An 18,132-nucleotide genomic window follows, 5' to 3' on the forward strand; every position below is an offset into this window, starting at 1 on the left:
AATCATAGGGTTCTCTGCTTTTTCTGTCTGACATTTCGCTCAGCATTATACTCTCAAGATCCATCCATGTTGTCACAAATGTTCCTATATCATCTTTCCTTGACGCAGAATAGTATTCCATTGTGTGTATATACCACAACTTCTTTATCCATTCATCTATCGAAGGACATTTTGGTTGTTTCCATGTCTTGGCCCTCGTAAACAAAGCTGCAATGAACACTGGAGCACACGTGTCTTTATGCATTTATACATAAAGCCCCTTAATTTTTTTAATGACAGTACCTCAGACCTACAAGTGGATTTCAAGGTCAACTGATCCAAGCCTTCTATATGAGGAAACTGAGGAATAGAGAATGGAAATGGCTTCCCCAGGTTCACAGAGCTTACTGAATTTGGACAAGAACTCACCTCTATATAACACTTAGCCTGGCTTTCATTCTCCTACTAGCCCAATCTCACTTTAAATGTTTTATGTTTCTCCCTTGAATTACCATATTTCCAGTGTTTAGCAGGTGACCACAGCGTCTGGGAATAAAGTCGTCCAGTTTTTCCTTCCTCAAAATGAGTAAGGCCACAGCACAGGAGCACTTAGAAAGGCAAAATTCATTCTCGCGAATGAATTGTTCCTTGTTGGTATATACAAAGATATTTCCCCGCTGTTCTTTATACTTAGGAGTTAATAAATTTAAGTAGAGGGAATTAGAAATTCTAACTACGCTTTCATTTGGCTTAAAGAAAATACTTATCTCTAGCTCAGAAGGTCTTGCTTCTAGAATTTAACTGTGTGGATTAGAGCACGTTCCTTGGCAAATTGGAATGATTCCACATTGTCTTTCAGCCCTCTCGCTTCTGACCTTAGGTCATCTTACTACAGTACGTAACACTGAACATTCCTTATCACTCTAAATGACTCTGAGTTCCTAAGTCCTCAGGGAGGATGGGGTCCGCACACCACAGCAGGTGCCTGTCCGTGCCCATCTCCCCATGTCCTCCTGAGCTCGCCTGCAGCCATGGTTCCGGGGGGCTGACAGCTTCCTGCCTCCCCCGTGGGAGCCTCTCCAACTTCTGGCAGGAAATTCTGAATTGGGTTTCCCGAAGTTTTTCAAAGCGCCCTCAGTGGGACTGAGGGCTAGTTGTCCTAGAGCCCTAGTATTAAACTGCTCTTGAACCACATGTAATTGGCTTTCTCCCTTTCCCATTGCATGCTTCCCATTTCATTTGTGCTTCCTGGGGTCACCTCCCATATAAACCGCCATCCACATCCTTGCCTCTGATTTTAAGGCAACACAAATTACAATGCTCATACTGTAAAGAAGTCCTTGTTTGGCCTCGGTGGCGTGCCTAGTCCTCTAATGGCAGTGTCCCCAGGAGGTCGTCCAGTATGGCCCTTACTCCTGCATGTGGGCAGATTGACCCTGAAGCTCAGGAATGTGAAGAGTCAGACCTTTCCCTCAACAAGCTGCTTTCAAGGCTCTGGAATGGGCCCTGGAAATGTACTCACAGGGTGGTATGCTTTTGTAAAATTTGCAAAAGTGAGACATTTTAACCACAGTGAAGACTGTTGTCTCTTTCCAGGTGGTATCCTGATGTCAGAGGACACTTTGGGATCTGATGAAGAGGGGATTTGAGTTAGGAATACACATTTTAAATGCAATTTGGAACAGTGTTTTAGAACATTTCAGTAAAACCAATGCAAAATTATAGACTCCTGATTTGCGTAAATATGGCATGTGCTCTCTCCCATCTTTACATTTTATATATTAAAAGAGCTTAGACAAAAATTGTATATAAAAATATAATGGAGTAAGAAACAAAAGCAACAGAGATATATAGAGCAATAAAATCAACAGAAATTTTTTCTGACTCACAGCCACCAAGATGTGAATTGCAACCAAAAAATTCATCATATCAAATGCAGCAGTAATTTACTAACAGGAATAAATAAATTGAGTAGACGTAATGAATAGGCTTATGGGCTGTTTGATAACCCAATTTATAAAGAGGAATGAATCACATGAATGCATTGGAAAAAATTAAATATCCTGATTGTGTGACACCAAATACTGACATCAATTAATATAATATAAACTCATAATATGTCACTACAATGAAGACACCTATGACAAGCTGGTTAATGAGTACCATCAATTCAAAGCATTTAAAATTAAACACTGCACAGGAAACTTGGGATCCCCTAAAAACATACAGATCATCTATGTGAAAAACCTAACAGAGGTTTTCCAAATCTGACAACAAGCCAAACAATGTATATGACATTAACAAAAACGATTTGGGAAGCTGCAAGAAATGTTTCTAAACTATCAAACATAAAAAACAATTTTTAATCCATCATGGTAGTGTGAAAACTAAATTATCTTTCTCTTCCCTCTGTGAAAATAATTCCTAAATATTATCATATGAAGAGGCAGCCATAGAGTTTGCGTCCCAAAAATATAGGGGAAAAATTATCAAAGAAGTCTGAAAGTAGCTAGTTAATAAAAGTATCAGGTTACCTTTCTGTATGTTGTGATATTTGTGCTTTTTATCATTAAATATTTGTCATGTCTTGTGAATTTTTCCTTATTCCAAATAAGTCTTGACTTTCATATCTAATTTTGTATTCATAATTTGTATTCTTTGTCTTAATAAGAGTCTCCTAATTCATATAAACCTCCGAGCCCATCTCTTCCCAAGGCTTCCTCTCACAGTGAAGGTGATCCATCCGTCCTTGGTCTTACAACAGAAAAGCAGCAAAATGCTCTATGTCCTGCTTAATATACCAGAAATTGGTATGTACCATGAGACTCCGCAAAATCAATACATATGAAAGAGAGAGAAAACAGTATATAATCTTTTACCTGCCTACTACATTTGCTAGTGACTTGCCCTGCTAGCTCTTCCAAAACTTAAAAAACAAACAAAAAATGTGTCCTGTGAGTTACAGAGCAAATCATCAGGAGAATAAAGGAAAACTAGTGGGGATCTCGGAAAAGCATATCATGTTCCATTCCTTAGGCTTAGGGGCCAATAAGAAGACAAACTGCAGGTCATCTAATCCATTATTGAGCGTTAAAATCTAATCTAATATATTATAACAATCAGTTTTTAGAAAAGAAAGAAATGATTTTAAATGGAGTAGATCAGAAAATAGATTACATCACATACAGGATAAGTGTTCTATGAAACATTTGTGTATGGGAAGGGGTTCTCTGTACAGGATTATAACGTAAAAGTTTTTTTTGTTTTTTTTTTACTGTGGATCAGTCTAAAAAGTATGAAAAGTACATATGAAGAGTATGGAGTGGCTGCCAGTTGAAGCACAAGAGAATAAGAATGACAGGGGCAATTACCAGACTTTAGTTTGGCAATTTGTGACAAATTATTTGTAAATTCATTAGAATTTGGGAGGCATTATGCCTATAGAAATAACAGTTAAGTCATGATTGGATTAATGGATGAAACCACAAAAGCTTATTTAACTCATGATATAAGCAATATGTAAATTATATGATATGGGATATAACATATGGTCCAATGTGATGAGATATATATATATATATACATATATATGATTCATGCAATGATATGTCATATCATAAACATAACACAGTATAAATTAACTGGTATAGCTATTATAGCCCTAAGCCAGTACTCCCATAGTCTCTCCCATCATAAGATTCCTTTGCAAATGTTTTAAAGGTAATATTGTTATAGTATTAAGGCAGTAAAATTACAGTATTTCAGTCACAACATCGTGTGTATACATTCCACTATACTATATAACATTTTATAATGGTCATTGCATGTTTTGTACTGCCATTTGTTTTCAGTACAAAGAGCTGTTACCTGAACCTTTCTGCCTAATTAGAATCCCTGGGGGTTAGTCGGGTGGCTCTGGTGTTTGGAGCGCCAGCTCCTAACGAGGTCACCCAGGTCAATTCCCACATGGGCCAGTGAGCTGCGCCCTCTACAGCTAAGATTGTGAACAACAGCTCTCCCTGAAGCTGGGCTGCCATGAGCAGCTGAAGGTTGCCATGAGCTGCCAGCTAACGTGTGCCAGCCATGAGCTGCCAGCTAACGTGTGCCAGCATGAGTGGCCAGCAGCTGCTGTAGGATGCTGTGTGCTGCCGTCGACTGCCTCAGCCTGGGGAGGTGGGGGGCACAAGGCTCATAATACCACCAGCATGGGCAAGGGAGCTGCGTCATACACAACTAGACTGAGAAACAACGGCTTGAACCAGAGTGGGAGGGGGGAGGGTGAGGAAGAATCACTCATCCTTCCTCACCCTCCCCTTCCCCCAAAAAACAAAACAAGTATGGAATAGGCTAAAATGAATAGTTTTTTAACTGGGTAATAGTAAGATCAAATGACATATTTATTTCAAGGTATAACATTTGTAATTCTATCCTTAAGGTAATTCTTTGGTGTTAAAATTGTCAATGCCTCTAAATAATGAAGCAAAAGAACAGAGTTAATATGCAACAGCCACACTCAATAAAAATCTGCAGAAGGAAACATCTTTCATGAGGGTCGCAGAATAATAAATGGGCAGGCAATTCTCTGAGCTTACTTTGTCATATGTTACAACATTAAGGGAACTACATTCTAATGGTTATTTGATTTCAATACCATGAGAGTATTAACAATTCATATGTTTATTATATATAGTTAGATGAGTGTATTCAGACTGGAAAAGAGAAGAAGAAGAGAATAAACATTTGTGAAATACTTTCAATGTGCTGGTTTCAATGGTTTATTATATGCATTATCTTATGACGTATAACAATGCATATTTTGTAATATTTTAATATTACAAAATGTTGGTAATGCTATAAATTATCCATTACAACTCTCACATTGCAGTTTAAGAAACTAAGTTTTCTATGGCTGCTGTAAGAAATCATCACAAACTCGCTGGCTCAAAACTATACAAATTTATCTTACAGTTCTGCAACTCAGAGGTCTGAAATAGGTCTACTGGGCTAAAATCAAAATGTTGGAAGGGCTCTGTTTCTGGAGGCTCTGGAAGAAAATCCATCTCCTCCACTTTCCCATCTTCTAGAGAGGCTCTGTATACCTTGAAGGTTTGCCGCTTTCGGCTCTCAACCTTTTCACTCCATCCTCAAAGTCAGCAACATTGGGCTACATCCTTCTCATGCTGCCATCACTCTGGGTCTCTCTTCCAATTCCCTCTTCCACTTTTAAGGAGGCTTGTAATTACATTGGGCTCACCCAGATAATCCAGATCATTTCCCTGTCTTAAAATCAGCCAACTGGGGCCGGCCACGTGGCTCAGGCAGCTAGAGCTCCATGTTCCTAACTCCGAAGGCTGCAGGTTCGATTCCCACGTGGGCCAGTGGGCTCTCAACCACAAGGTTGCCAGTTCGATTCCTCGAGTCCCGCAAGGGATGGTGGGCTGTGCCCCCTGCAACTAGCAACAGCAACTGGACCTGGAGCTGGGCTGTGCCCTCCACAACTAAGATTGAAAGGACAACAACTTGACTTGGAAAAAAGTCCTGGAAGTACACACTGTTCCCCAATAAAGTCCTGTTCCCCTTCCCCAATAAAATCTTTAAAAATAAAATAAATAAATAAAAATCAGCCAACTGGCAGCCTAAATTCCATCTGCAACCTTAAGTTCACTTTGCCATACAACCTAAGATATTCATGTTTGCAGGTCGAAGGAGGAGGTGATCATGCTAGGCAGAGAAAACTACATGTGCAAGAAAAGAGAAGAAGCAAGAACAAAGAAGACCAGCATGGTGGTCCTTCATTGGGAAGGTGGATCTAAATGAGGATAAAGTTAGGCGGGGGTCAGATTTCCCTTTTTAAGGCCATAACAAGGAATTGTATTTTTATTTTAAATGCCACGGGAGGCCCCTGAAGGACTGTGTGCAGATGACTGAGATGAGCCAATTTACATTTTTAAAGATTATTTTGCTGATGAATATAAATGGATTGTAGAGCAAGAAGATTGGAGGCTGCTATAGGAAAGTATATGGAAGATGCTGGCTGTGCAAATGGAGGGTGGGAGTCAAGTGTGACACCTATTGTCAAGACGGGATTTCAGGGGTTGACGATGGCGATGAGATGTGGGTGCTGAGGGAAGGGAGAGCTAGACCCAGTTTGGGGGAATTACTGTATGAGAAAGTCTGTGGGGAGGCAAAGTTTCATGGAGAAGAGTAAGCATTCCATTTGAACATACCAAGTTTTAGATATCTGAGAGACATCCCCGTGGCATGTAAAGCAGGCAGTCATGCATGCATGTTTAACGGTGGCATTAAATCCATAAAAATTAATGAGATCACCTGGGAAGAAGCAGGGAAAGAAAGAAGAGGATCTTGGATTGAGCCAAGAAATCATATACTTAGAATTTGTGTAGAGGAAGAGGAGCATGTGAGAAGAAAAAAAGACATGAGGCGTGGAAGAAGTGGAGAGAACGGAGCACTTCCAAAAGAGGTTGAAATACTGCCCGCCATGGGGTGTGAGTCAGCCCAGCCCAGAGGGCAAGTGTGTAGACGCCGCAGTCAGACTGTCCAAGTTCAAACTCCTTCTCTGTCAGTGAAGAGCTGTGTGAACTTGGACATTCAACTTCTCAGTGCTTCAGTTTCCTCATTAGTAAAAGGGGAGAACGTGCTGTGCATGTTTAAACAGTCTATATGGGTAGGGCACCTCGCATTCAGCATGCTACGAGTACGGTGAGAATAGATGAGTGTCCTCTGGATTTGGAGACATGGAGGTCCTTGGGAATCTTGATGACACTAGTTTTAGAAGCAAGGATAGAGTGGGTTGAAGACTGAGCAGGAAATGAGGGAATCAGAACAGCAGGTGTACTGGACTCTGGACAAGTGTGGCTGCAAGGAGGGGCTGGGCATGGGGCAGGAGCTGAAGAGGACTGTTGACTCAAAAGGTGTATGATTTCCTTTTTCATTTAAGATAGGCGACACGTGCAGGCTATGTCGATTGCTGGGAGCCAGAGACTCTCCTTTATTCCCACCCCTTCCAGGATGCCTTCCTCCTCTTCAAAGGCTGACATGGGAGAGTTCACAGTAGCTTTGTCCTCCCCGACCTTGTGAGCATCTACTCTGTTCCCTGAAGCAGGAACTGCCTGTCTAGACTCTCACCTTAGGTGAAGGAGGAAAGCTGCCAACCTAAACTGTAGACCAGGATGTCGGGCTGGTGCTAGCTCCCAAAGTGGAGAAACATAACCATCTCTGGGGAACAGTAAGAAAGCTGGCTCTACGTCATTTAATTCAATGGCTAGAATTCCCTAGGGGAATGAGGGTTTACATTGTACTCTAGAGAATAGTGAGGAGAGCATTCATTTGGGATGATTTAGGGGAGCGGAGGAGGTACTAGAGTAGAGGAAGTCGCTAAGTCCAACAGCAGTCTGCAGGCACTGGGCTCCGGGGGAGGGGGCCAAGAGGGACACGGGAAGGTGCCTGCACACCTGCTCTGGACCCCCTCTACAAGGTTCAGGAAGCCGACCCACTCTTCTGCTTCTTGTGTTCACCTACCCCTTCTCCACTGGAGGAATGGGCAGCCTGTTGCTGTGAATGAGTTTAAATCACTCCCTTGTAGAGAAGAGTGCATCACGGGCCAAGTGTGCGCACAGGAGCGATGCCCTCCTCCGAGGGCCTGACCTACACTCTCTGGGGACTGAGGCAGAGATGGGCAAGGACCGGGGACCTAGAACTCGGAAAGAAGGAATAGATGCGGCCATACTGAACAGTCCACCCATCGTTCCTTTGCTGAGGTAGGGAGTCTGTCACCAAGATGACATAGAGACCCATTTACTTGTTGAACCCAGAGCCTTCCCATTCTTTCAACAGGTTTTTCCCACATCAATTTTTAATTGCATGGAAAACCCTTAAATCCAAGTGTATTCATAGTTTTATTTATTCTTAATCTTTTTTCAATTGAGTATTGAGACATAAACTAATAAACTACTAATATAATAAAGGTTAATTAGTTTTCCAATGCCTTTGGCACATGCTGACTCTTTCTTCATTCACAAAAAGATTTGTTTTGTTGTGTAGGAAAAACCCCTGAGTCAGCTCATCCTGAGTGGGAAGGATCACCTGTCCTCATCATCTCATTAGGGGACGTGACAGTAATTCACAGATCTTTGGGGATAATCAGCAGGACTTCAAATGCTGCGTGGACTAGTGATAAACACTATACTTAAAAAAATAGTCAAACTGTTACTTGGTTTCCTCAGGCAATTAACGGGTGTTGTTTGCCATAAGTTACCCTGCTTCCATCCCCACAAAATAAGCATTTAGTCTGCTCAAAATTATCATGTATTTCTTTCTTCCCTCCAGGTAGGTCACTAGATTCCTTTGTGAACAGTGGGCATCAAACAGCCATTAAAAAAAAACCCAAATTTGTGTAAAATGCAGTTCTTAATATTTCTCTAGAGCATTTAGTCATATTATACAGAATTATAAAATACTATCAGAAAAAGGCACTTTACATACGACAATAATTATTTTATAAAGTTCAATTTGATAATTCTAAGCCACATTTAATTTTCTCTGAAAATCCCCACGTGGCAAGAAGATATTGCTCTTTGTGACTTACAAGTCTCTTCCAGGGAAATGTAAAATGACAACCTTTAAGAATTAGCACTTTTTCTATAAATAGACACTAAATTACTTATGCCAAATAAAGTCACATGTGCATTTTCATTAAAGTAAATACTATAAGTAATTTTCCTACATAACCATTCTGGGATTTGTGCAAATTAGAATTTTGCATTCTAGTTTAGTATGAACCATTTGTAGTTCTTCATGTTTATTGATAGGTGGCGCTAGTAATTTCTGTATTAATTACAATATTTTAGCATATTAAAATCTGTATCTAGATGAAGCACACACTTCAAAGCTTCAAAACTGATGAAACTGCATACTTCTCTTTTAAGGGATAAAACCATTTGCATTAATATGTAAAATACACTACTAAAACACCCCCTGCTGATTTCATAGGCTTTGCGAGGAGTTATGAATAATTTTCTGAAAATTAAGAGACTGAGAATCAGATATTTACAATAAAAATAAGATCTCAAGAACTATTAAAAACTAGGAAGATTCTCCTAAGATGGAATTTTGTATTCAGTTCAACAATTATTTAACATATTCCAGAAGTAAAAGAATAGAGTCAGATCAGAATTTAAGACTCCACTGCACACTCATATACTAGCACTGTAACAGTGCTCACTGAATGTCTCTGTAAATTTACATCACAGAATTCAAACGAGAATTAAGTGAAGTAACATGGGAAAACGCTTTGTAAATAAATAATAGCGCACAACCTCACAAATGTTGGTTATTTAAGATGGTATGGTATAAGACAGTAATTCTCATATTTAGGTCTGAGGACATATTTTCAGGGATACACAAGTTCTCCATGTAAACGCTTTTGTTCTTTTTTAAAAATTTTGTTGTATTCTTATGTTAACGTTAATCTTTTAAAAAGTTCATGTGAGCACATTCTGGATCATCTGAACATTCTCCCGACAGTTGCCATGCAACGTGTGTATTCATGATGGCATTAGTGCCAAAGTAATTCAATTTCAGTTGTTTCCAAGTTAATGAAAACAGACACAAGCCGACTTATTATGAAGCTTCCGTGTTCCGCCAAGAGACAGGTAAGCAACAAAGGCAAAATTTCTGAATATGGATTTGGTGATAGTTTGGATCCAGAAGAAACTGATGGAAAAAAATCCCATCATTACATGGCACACTCCAGCGCTGGTAAACTGAACTTTAAAAAAAGAATCCCGCCCATCTGTATTGAGAGCAGTGATTTAACGTCATGCATCTTTTGTGTTGGTTTTGCAGCTTTGTGTGTATTTATTGTAATTGGATTTTGGTTAGTCATATGAAAAGATTAAAGTTTATACTCAGATTCAAATTCTATATATTTAAACATTATAAAATTAACATACATTAATTAAATAATTAACTTTAAAAATTTAACACTTCCTGGGTGCGGCCCATGAGATCAGAACTCAGAAAAGAGAGAACTCAGGGGACATCCTCTCTCTGTACTTTGCTATGTGGCCCTGAGCAAGTCGAATGACCTCATCTTTATTTCTTCATGGTAAAATAGGGATAATAATGCCATCCACATAGGGCCATTGATGAAACAATGGATGTAATCGTGAGTGAGTGCCTTCTCGGGTGTAGAATGTCGTGATTACAGTAAGAGCTCTGGACCAAGAGTTGAGGCTTTCTATCTACGTGTCTATGGGCAAATCCCCTTACCTCTGTGAAAATCACATCCCAATTTTCTAAAGCGAGGTGCGTCCGATTGCCTCCCAGTTCCTTCTAAGGTAACTATCACAAAAGGTGGTTGGGTTTTCCATTGGGATTTCAAGAGACTCCTTATTTTCATGTCACACCCGTAGTTCTGTAGTTTCCCATTAGCTTTATTTTCAACTTACTACTCTGAGAAATACAAAAAAAAAAAAATTAAGACTCACTTGTGATCAATGCAACAATTTGCAAAAAAAAAAAAAACCCAGGGTTATTCTCCCTGTAAATTCTCCCGTCGATCAGCGAGATCCTATTACCTTTCTTTGCTTTGCTGTTTTCCCGGGTGCAATGGAAAGGCAGAAGTCATACTTGAGCCTGCTCTCTGAACTTGGGTGTGCATCCCAGGCAAGTCAAACAGCCTGTGTACGTTGACTGCACTATGCACAAGGCAGGCTCTGCACAGACTCGAGAATTCAAATCCTGGGCCCGCCTCTCGCGCAGCCGCGGGCAAACTTCACAATTAATGAGCAACAGCTGCAAAGCATTCCGCTGCGAGGCTGCGTACTTTGGAAAACACTCCAGGAATGTCTACTATCACTAGCATCCCCGCGGCTCTTCCCTTCCGCCCTTGGCTTTCCAGTTACTGCAAGGAGAGGCTGCAACACTTGCAACTCGCAGCGGGAGCAAGAAAAAGTGGGGAGGTGAGCGAGGATGGGCAGCCCATCCTCAGTGCACAGGCCGGTGTGAGGACAGAGAGGCCACCGCACACGTCCGGGGGCCTGGCCTGGATCCGGTCCTACAAGTTCCTAGCGGTGTCGATGTCACTAAGTTACGTCACCCGTCTGGGTTTGTGTTTCCTCCGCTCTAAGCTCAGGCTGCTAATACCCCATTTATTTCACAAGACTGTCAGCGCCAGGTTCAAAAACCGCACGTTCGACCGATACGGAAACGCGTCCTAACGCACCACACAGGGCGTTGCCCATCGGAAGGCAGGTCCCCTTCACACAGGGACAAACGAGCACTGAAGTCGGGAGTCAGAAAACCGCCACCCGGCACTCAACATCTATCTCATCAGAAGACAGAATGGCCGGCGACCCACAGTTTTGACTCCGCTCCTCTATTCACCAGCTTTCCCGCAACTGTTCAGAAGAGAAGGAGGAATGACCCCCAGCCAGAACTTCACCCCGGCGGGTGGCTGGGCTGCACCGACCCACGGCCCCGGCCTCCGGGAGCGCGCCCAGGCCCCGCCTTGTCCCGCCCTCCTGGCCGCCGGGGCCACCGCACACCCACGACAGGCGTGGCCCACAGGGCTCCTCCACCGCCCGCCCACAAGCGTAGAAAAACAGCACCTACCCAGCCTGCACCGCACTTGGCCGGAAGTAGCTCAGGCGCTCCGCCGCAGTTTCCTGTCCGCGCTTATAGCTTCCGACGGGACAGGTCCGACCAATGAGATGGGCTCGGAGGCGGGCCATGGTGCTCCCAGGCTCCTCCCCCGCCGGTGCGGTCTGAGCGGCGGAGAAAGACCCACGCGAGGCCGGGACGTCCCCGCGGTGGCTCATGGCTGCCTCTGGGACCCTGAGCACTTTCCGTCTCCCGCCGTTGCCCACGATTCGAGAAATCATTAAGTTATTCAGACTGCAAGCGGTGAAGCAGCTCTCCCAGAATTTTCTCCTGGACTTGAGGCTGACAGGTGGATCGCTTAGCAGTACTCCCGGCTTGTCTTCCGTCAGTCGGTGGGGGCGTGGGCCGGGGCGTTTCGCGCGGGCCCTGCGGGCCGGTGACCCCGGTCAGGCGCACGTGTCCAACCGGCCTTCAGTCGGGTCCTTGCGTCGCTTCGTGCAAGAAGACCTCCATGCCCCGCAGACGCGTGGAGCGCTTGTGTGCCCACGGAATCCCGCGCTCGGGACTGCGGTGGGCGCGTGCAGGCGGGTTGTGCAGACGCCTCCCTAGGGGAGGAAGGGTCCGCGCGTCGTCGAAGGTTGTGGGCAGTCGAATCTCGCTGTGTTGACACTGTGGCCCGGTACCGCACGTGCTGCTTAGGTCTGCTTTCCGTGCAGTTTCAAGTGACCCGAATTTAAACGCGTGCAGGGGTTTCATCAATAACACCTCGAAGAGGAGTGTCACTCGTAGGATTGGTCATTGAAACGTTTGCTCGCGCCTGAGGAATCCTAGAGGGCGCAAATGCTCCTTGGGTAAATGCACGTTGAACACGCGCTGTGTTAGTGCTGGGGCGGCCAGTGGGAGTGAACGAGGCCAAGTTGGTCCACGCGGAACTAACGTTTTCGTGCTTACGTTCCCGCTCCCTGTTGTAAGTCACTTTTCATGCGGTCGAATTTATGTACACTAAAATTCTCACAGTTTGAAACGCGGTTTGGTGCGTTTTAATTAACTACCACCCGTCTCTTAGGGATGTTCCCTTCTGTAATAAAAGACGAGGCTGCAAGAATAAGATGTATGTACCAGTGTGTCTGTTAATTCACTGTGGGAGGACTTACTTACTATTACTGAAGTTTTAGTGTTTCGTTCTATTTGGCCCCCTCTTCAGAAGCTAAAAAGACCAGGAAATCACACCAAGTAGTTCATTTTCAGTTAAAAGAGGTATCGTCCGCAAAGCTCGACTAAGATGTTTTGTTTCTTAGACGTGGAGCCTTTTTTCTGCCAGTTGCAATATGAATTTGGGTAAAATAGCTTAACTCAGCTTCAGGTTTTTTCATCTGTTAATTGGACGAAGGTTTAGAAGGTTACCCACCTCTAAAATTCTTTGGTTCTGGTAGTAACCAGAACCAGCCTTTTCTGCCGGTCATTCCCCATATTCCAGGTATAAAACTTCATTCTCAGGACTGAAAATAAAGGTATATATATATATATATATATATATATATATATATATATATATACATATATATATATATATATATATATATATATATATATATATATTTATTTTAAGTCACATATATTTTCTCATGTGAGCCGTTATTCACCCTCAGGTGGATATGTGGAACCCAGATGCAGTCACCCTCAGAAGTGAATTCCAGAATCTAAATACTATTCTCTCTTCTCTGGGAATCAATATAAAGGGAAATTAAGACATGTACTTGTCTGAGGTGAGCAGCTCAGGTGGGAGCAGAACAAGATGGAAACCCAAGCTTTAGTGAGCTGACGGTGCCTCTTTGTTATTCCTTTATATTTGAAAGTGCCTGAAAAGTTTGAGGGCTGAGTCACTGACCTGCCTACTGTCATAGCTCTGCTTTTTAAAAATGAGAATATTAGATTCACTCCATAATGCTTGTGGGTAATGCATCACATTTGTATCCTCTGAGAGGCATGGATCTGTGGCAAAAGAAAGATTGGTTGTAGAATTGACGCCTGAGCTGGAGCCCCTTCTCTTGCTTTTTTTTTTTTTCTAGATGACCTGGCCCAAATAAAACAGACAAGGAACCTATGAAGTTCGGAGTAGTTACATTGGGATAGTAGTTCTTAGTTAACGTGTTATAAGGACGTGAGAAAGCATGTAAAGCACCCATGACAGACAGATGGTCAGTGGATGCTGATTACCTCCCTGCAGCCATTAAAAACATGTTTTTGGATGGTTCAGTCATTTTTTGCTTTTTAAGCCTACCGTGTTTCCCCGAAAATAAGACCTAGCTGGACAATCAGCTCTAATGCATCTTTTGGAGCAAAAATTAATATAAGACCCCAGTCTTCTTTTACTATAAGACTGGGGTCTTATATAATATAATATAAAACCTGGTCTTATGTTAATTTTATTTCTCCAAAAGATGCATTAGAGCTGATTGTCCGCTAGGTCTTATTTTCGGGGAAACAGGGTACGAAGGTAGATTCTCAATTACAGAAGCAAAAATGGGAACTAAGTACAGTATCAGTGAACAACCAAGAAGTGCTGGTATGTTTTCAGTGTCTAAATTTCCACTAAACCCAGTTGCTTGGATTTTAATATCTCAATATGACCAGTCTATTGTGATTTTTTTAAAAAGTGATTATTAATTGGCAGTGAGTCCTTAAAAACTCGCTTTCACATGATTTCTTAAGGTGTGCTAATTTAAAGAAGTTGATTAAAATAATTTTTCCATATCAGCTTGCGTGTTTGCAAAGCTTAAAATCCTCCATTGCTAAATTTAACTTTAAACCGAAAATGACCAAGAATCCAAATTTCTGCAAGTCCTATGATCTAGAAATTTGTTGCCACTGCCATATTGAACACGAACTAGGTGTCTATAGGTAGAAATGGAGACAGACAGCACTTTTGTCTTCTGGATTTTTAACTAGGGACATTGAAAATTCTGAATGTGAAATGAGTCTTGCTTCTCAAATGTTCGTTGTTCAACAACTGTAGGGACGTGATGCGTGCTGATCCAGTCAATTCTTAGGAAATGATTGGTTTGGAGGAGGAACAGATACGAAACACAGTATTAGCTAAATTTGAGTTGAGGAAATTCATCATGATAATCCTATTTTTGTTAAGGGACTGGTACTTTTAAACACTGATGTGGTAGAATATTGAAAGGCCACTATATGTTGGTTTAGACTGAGAGAGAAATAATTGGATAAATATTGTATGTAGAGTAATGGCTGATAAGAATTTGTAGAGATTCTTTTTCTTTTTAAATTCCATACACCAAAATTTGCCAAAATAATCAAGGTAACGAAAACTCTTTATTCTAGATAAAATTGTGAGGAAAGCTGGCAATCTGACAAATGCCTATGTGTATGAAGTGGGCCCTGGGCCAGGAGGAATCACAAGATCCATTCTCAATGCCGGTGTTGCTGAACTTCTGGTGGTTGAAAAGGACATTCGCTTTATTCCTGGATTACAGGTGAGATACTTACAGTGTCTGTTTAAAAACCCAATTTAAATCTTTCGGCCATGACTTTTAAACCTCAGGGTACCCAAGGATTATATAGGTTGCTCCTCAAACTGCAGATCCCCAGGTCCCTTTGCAGAGATTTTGGTTCTATAGTCCAGAGAGGTCTAGAAAGCTGCATTTCTAACAAGCTTCCTCGCATGGCCTGTTGACCACAATTGAATAAACCTGCTTTATGCATTTATGCTAAACAAATTGTTTTGTATCACCTTTTTTAAAAAAACTAGTAGTTGTGCATATCAGGGTGGTCCATTCCTTTAAACACAAGTAAAAATAAATAATGCCAATAATGACTCAGCATGACTTCTGAGAACTTCTTGTCAGTTCAGAAAATCATTTCTACAAGCAAAAAATGGAGAAGAGATGCTTAATCTAGAGGCTAATTGTTAATGTTAAGCTTAGGCATTCATATAAGAATCCTTTAAGTGAAGGAATGAAGTTGTACCACTGTCGATAGAGATTTAAGATGAGGTGTGAATGAAGTAATACAAGCATCTTTAAAACAATCAGTCTGAACTGTTAATATATGAGAACTATTTAAAGGAACTGGGCACGTTTCAACTAGAGAAAAGCCTTGAATGAAGGAATTCAGAGCTGTCTATAAAAGGTTAGCAGTAGAAAGGATAAACTTATTTTGATTTTCTCTAGGAAAGAATGAAAACAAATAGTTGGGAAGGGAGGGAGGCAGATGTGGATTTAAAATAAAGAGAGACAAGAATTTTTAAAACTTTGGCAAAGAGTAGAAAAGATCATGGCTGGAATTTCCTAAGGGGAATTCTTCATAGGGGGCATTTAATGGCTTAAAGGCCTTTGTTTGATTCCTCCCTAATTCTAAAACTTTAAAAGAGCCCTTAGCCCTTGGCTCAGATAAGTAGCAATTTATTAGGTGAGGCCAATAGAATAGTAAAATTATCTGCATTACTATTTTCATACAAGAGGACAAATTGGTTTAAAATTAGTACATTCTAATACTTGTGTATTAATGGAAAAATGTTTAATTTCTGCCAGAACAGTTGGAGAATTTTGTTGGAAAATCCAGGACTTTGTGTGCATGCATCTGATTTTTTAAATCAACCTAGTGATATTTTTCGTATTATATTTTGCTATATCCAGTTTTTCTAATTTAAAAATTATATGATATTTACATTTACCTAATTTTGCCAGTCTTTATTGACAGAATTGATTTCAGATTTATAATTTTATTTTGGGATATTATATGGTACATGTTCCTTGATCAAATGTGAAATTTAATCATGATTTTTGCTTTGAACTGCTTTCTTATTTTAAGATCTGTATCTCAATTGGAGGTGGAAGTGGGATTATTATTGGGAGATTAGGAAATGATAAAAAGAAACTGAATAATAATAATACATAATTCCCTTCAGGTTTAATCATCTAGCCCTTTCTGGACATAGGGAATACTTATCTGACTTTTTTGCCCTTAAATGAAACTTGTTAACACTCAATCTGTTATATTCAATTCTTTGTTATTAGGCAAGTAGGTGAATCAAACTTTTGTTCAGTTAATTTACACATTCTCTCTGATCTCAACTAAAGATCTTACTACACCCTTCTCTTTTCAGCTGCCCACCCCCCCAAGTCCCTGCACTTCTAATTCACCTTGCTTTACTTGTCTCATTAGACTTACCATCATCTGACACAGTATGTACATGTTCTTATTTGTTAGTTGTCAGTCTCACCCCTCTGGAGTGTAAGCCATTAGGGTAGAAATTTTTGTTTCTTTTGTTCCTTGCTGCATCTCTACCATATAAGAGTTAGTTAGGCACATACCATGTTTCCCCGAAAATAAGACCTAGCAGGACAATCAGCTCTAATGCATCTTTTGGAGCAAAAATTAACATAAGACCCGATCTTATTTTACTATAAGACTGGGTATAATATAATATAATATAATATAATATATAATATAACCAGGTCTTATATTAACTTTTGCTCCAAAAGATGTGTTAGAGCTGATTGTCCGGCGAGGTCTTATTTTCGGGAAAACACGGTAGCAGTTTTTATCTGTTCAGTAATGTTTCACAAGGAAAATAAAAAGGTTGACTCTCTAGCTATGTATCATTTATCTAATTAGCTGACTCTATCATTTAATAGTGAAAGTGAATAATTGGTAGCATTGATTATCAAAAAGTTATGTGTTCTGTTTTCTAAATATTAGACGGTTGATTTCAAGGTAAATTACTATACAGGAAATATATATTTGATTTATCTGTTTCTGTAGAAGAAGCAAAATTATTTCTTAGTTCCTTGTGTGTTGGAAAGGAATTTGCCTTGAAAAGAAATGTTGGGTACTAAAATATTAAATAGACTTCTTTTTCCTTTAAAGAATGTTTCAATATGTAAAACCACTTTCTTTTAGAGGTACTGAATTAATCATAAAACTGAGTAAAGTGAGAAGAAAAGTGATCTATTTTAAGGATTCCATTTTAGTGATTTCTAAGCTAATAGAATTACTTTTTAAAGAAATTGTAATAATTTATAAAATATCTTCTAGTTGAAAGTATGTGATTTGTAGCTTAATTCAATTCTTACGTTATCATGAAGCAGCTCAGGGGAAAGAACATAGTGTTCATATAGGTTTCACTATCAGCACGTTGTGAAGTGAGAAGACATGTCTAATATGTGAAAGCACTGTAGTATAGCTTTACGGTAAAGAACACATACTCTGATATAGAAAACTCTCCAGGACGTATTGTACAAGAAAATAAGATATAGAGTAACATGCATAACACAATCCCATTTGTTGTTAAAAAATCCAAACTCTGTAGATGTATATATGGACATTAACATGTAAAATTATAGCAAAATATCCAGAATAATATTTTGAAAATGAAAACCAACAGTTAAAGTTGGTTTTCTCTGGAGATTCTCTAGGATTGGAGGGTAAAAAGGGAAAGTAGGGGCCGGCCGGGTGGCTCAGGAGGTTGGAGCTCTGTGCTCCTAACTCCGAAGGCTGCCGGTTCGA

The 18,132-nt window shown here is 40.6% G+C and overlaps 1 protein-coding gene across 6 annotated transcripts in view; it reads left to right on the forward strand.

Moving 5' to 3' along the window:
• Nucleotides 1-11,752: 11,752 nt before the first annotated feature.
• Nucleotides 11,753-18,132, forward strand: part of TFB1M (transcription factor B1, mitochondrial) — a 56,577-nt gene continuing 50,197 nt past the window's right edge. Inside the window, exons 1-2 of one of the 6 annotated variants that reach the window (XM_081034004.1) lie at nucleotides 11,753-11,950; nucleotides 14,947-15,098. In XM_081034004.1, the coding sequence (XP_080890130.1) occupies nucleotides 11,818-11,950; nucleotides 14,947-15,098 (285 nt within the window). In that variant the 5' untranslated portion in view covers nucleotides 11,753-11,817. Of the gene's footprint in view, nucleotides 12,569-13,250; nucleotides 13,368-14,946; nucleotides 15,099-18,132 lie in introns of those variants that run through there. The other 5 variants (XM_081034007.1, XM_081034003.1, XM_081034005.1 and 2 more) reach the window with 5 other exon arrangements.

The sequence above is a fragment of the Rhinolophus hipposideros genome (assembly GCF_964194185.1).
Source record: "Rhinolophus hipposideros genome assembly, chromosome: 3".
NCBI lineage: Eukaryota > Metazoa > Chordata > Mammalia > Chiroptera > Rhinolophidae > Rhinolophus > Rhinolophus hipposideros.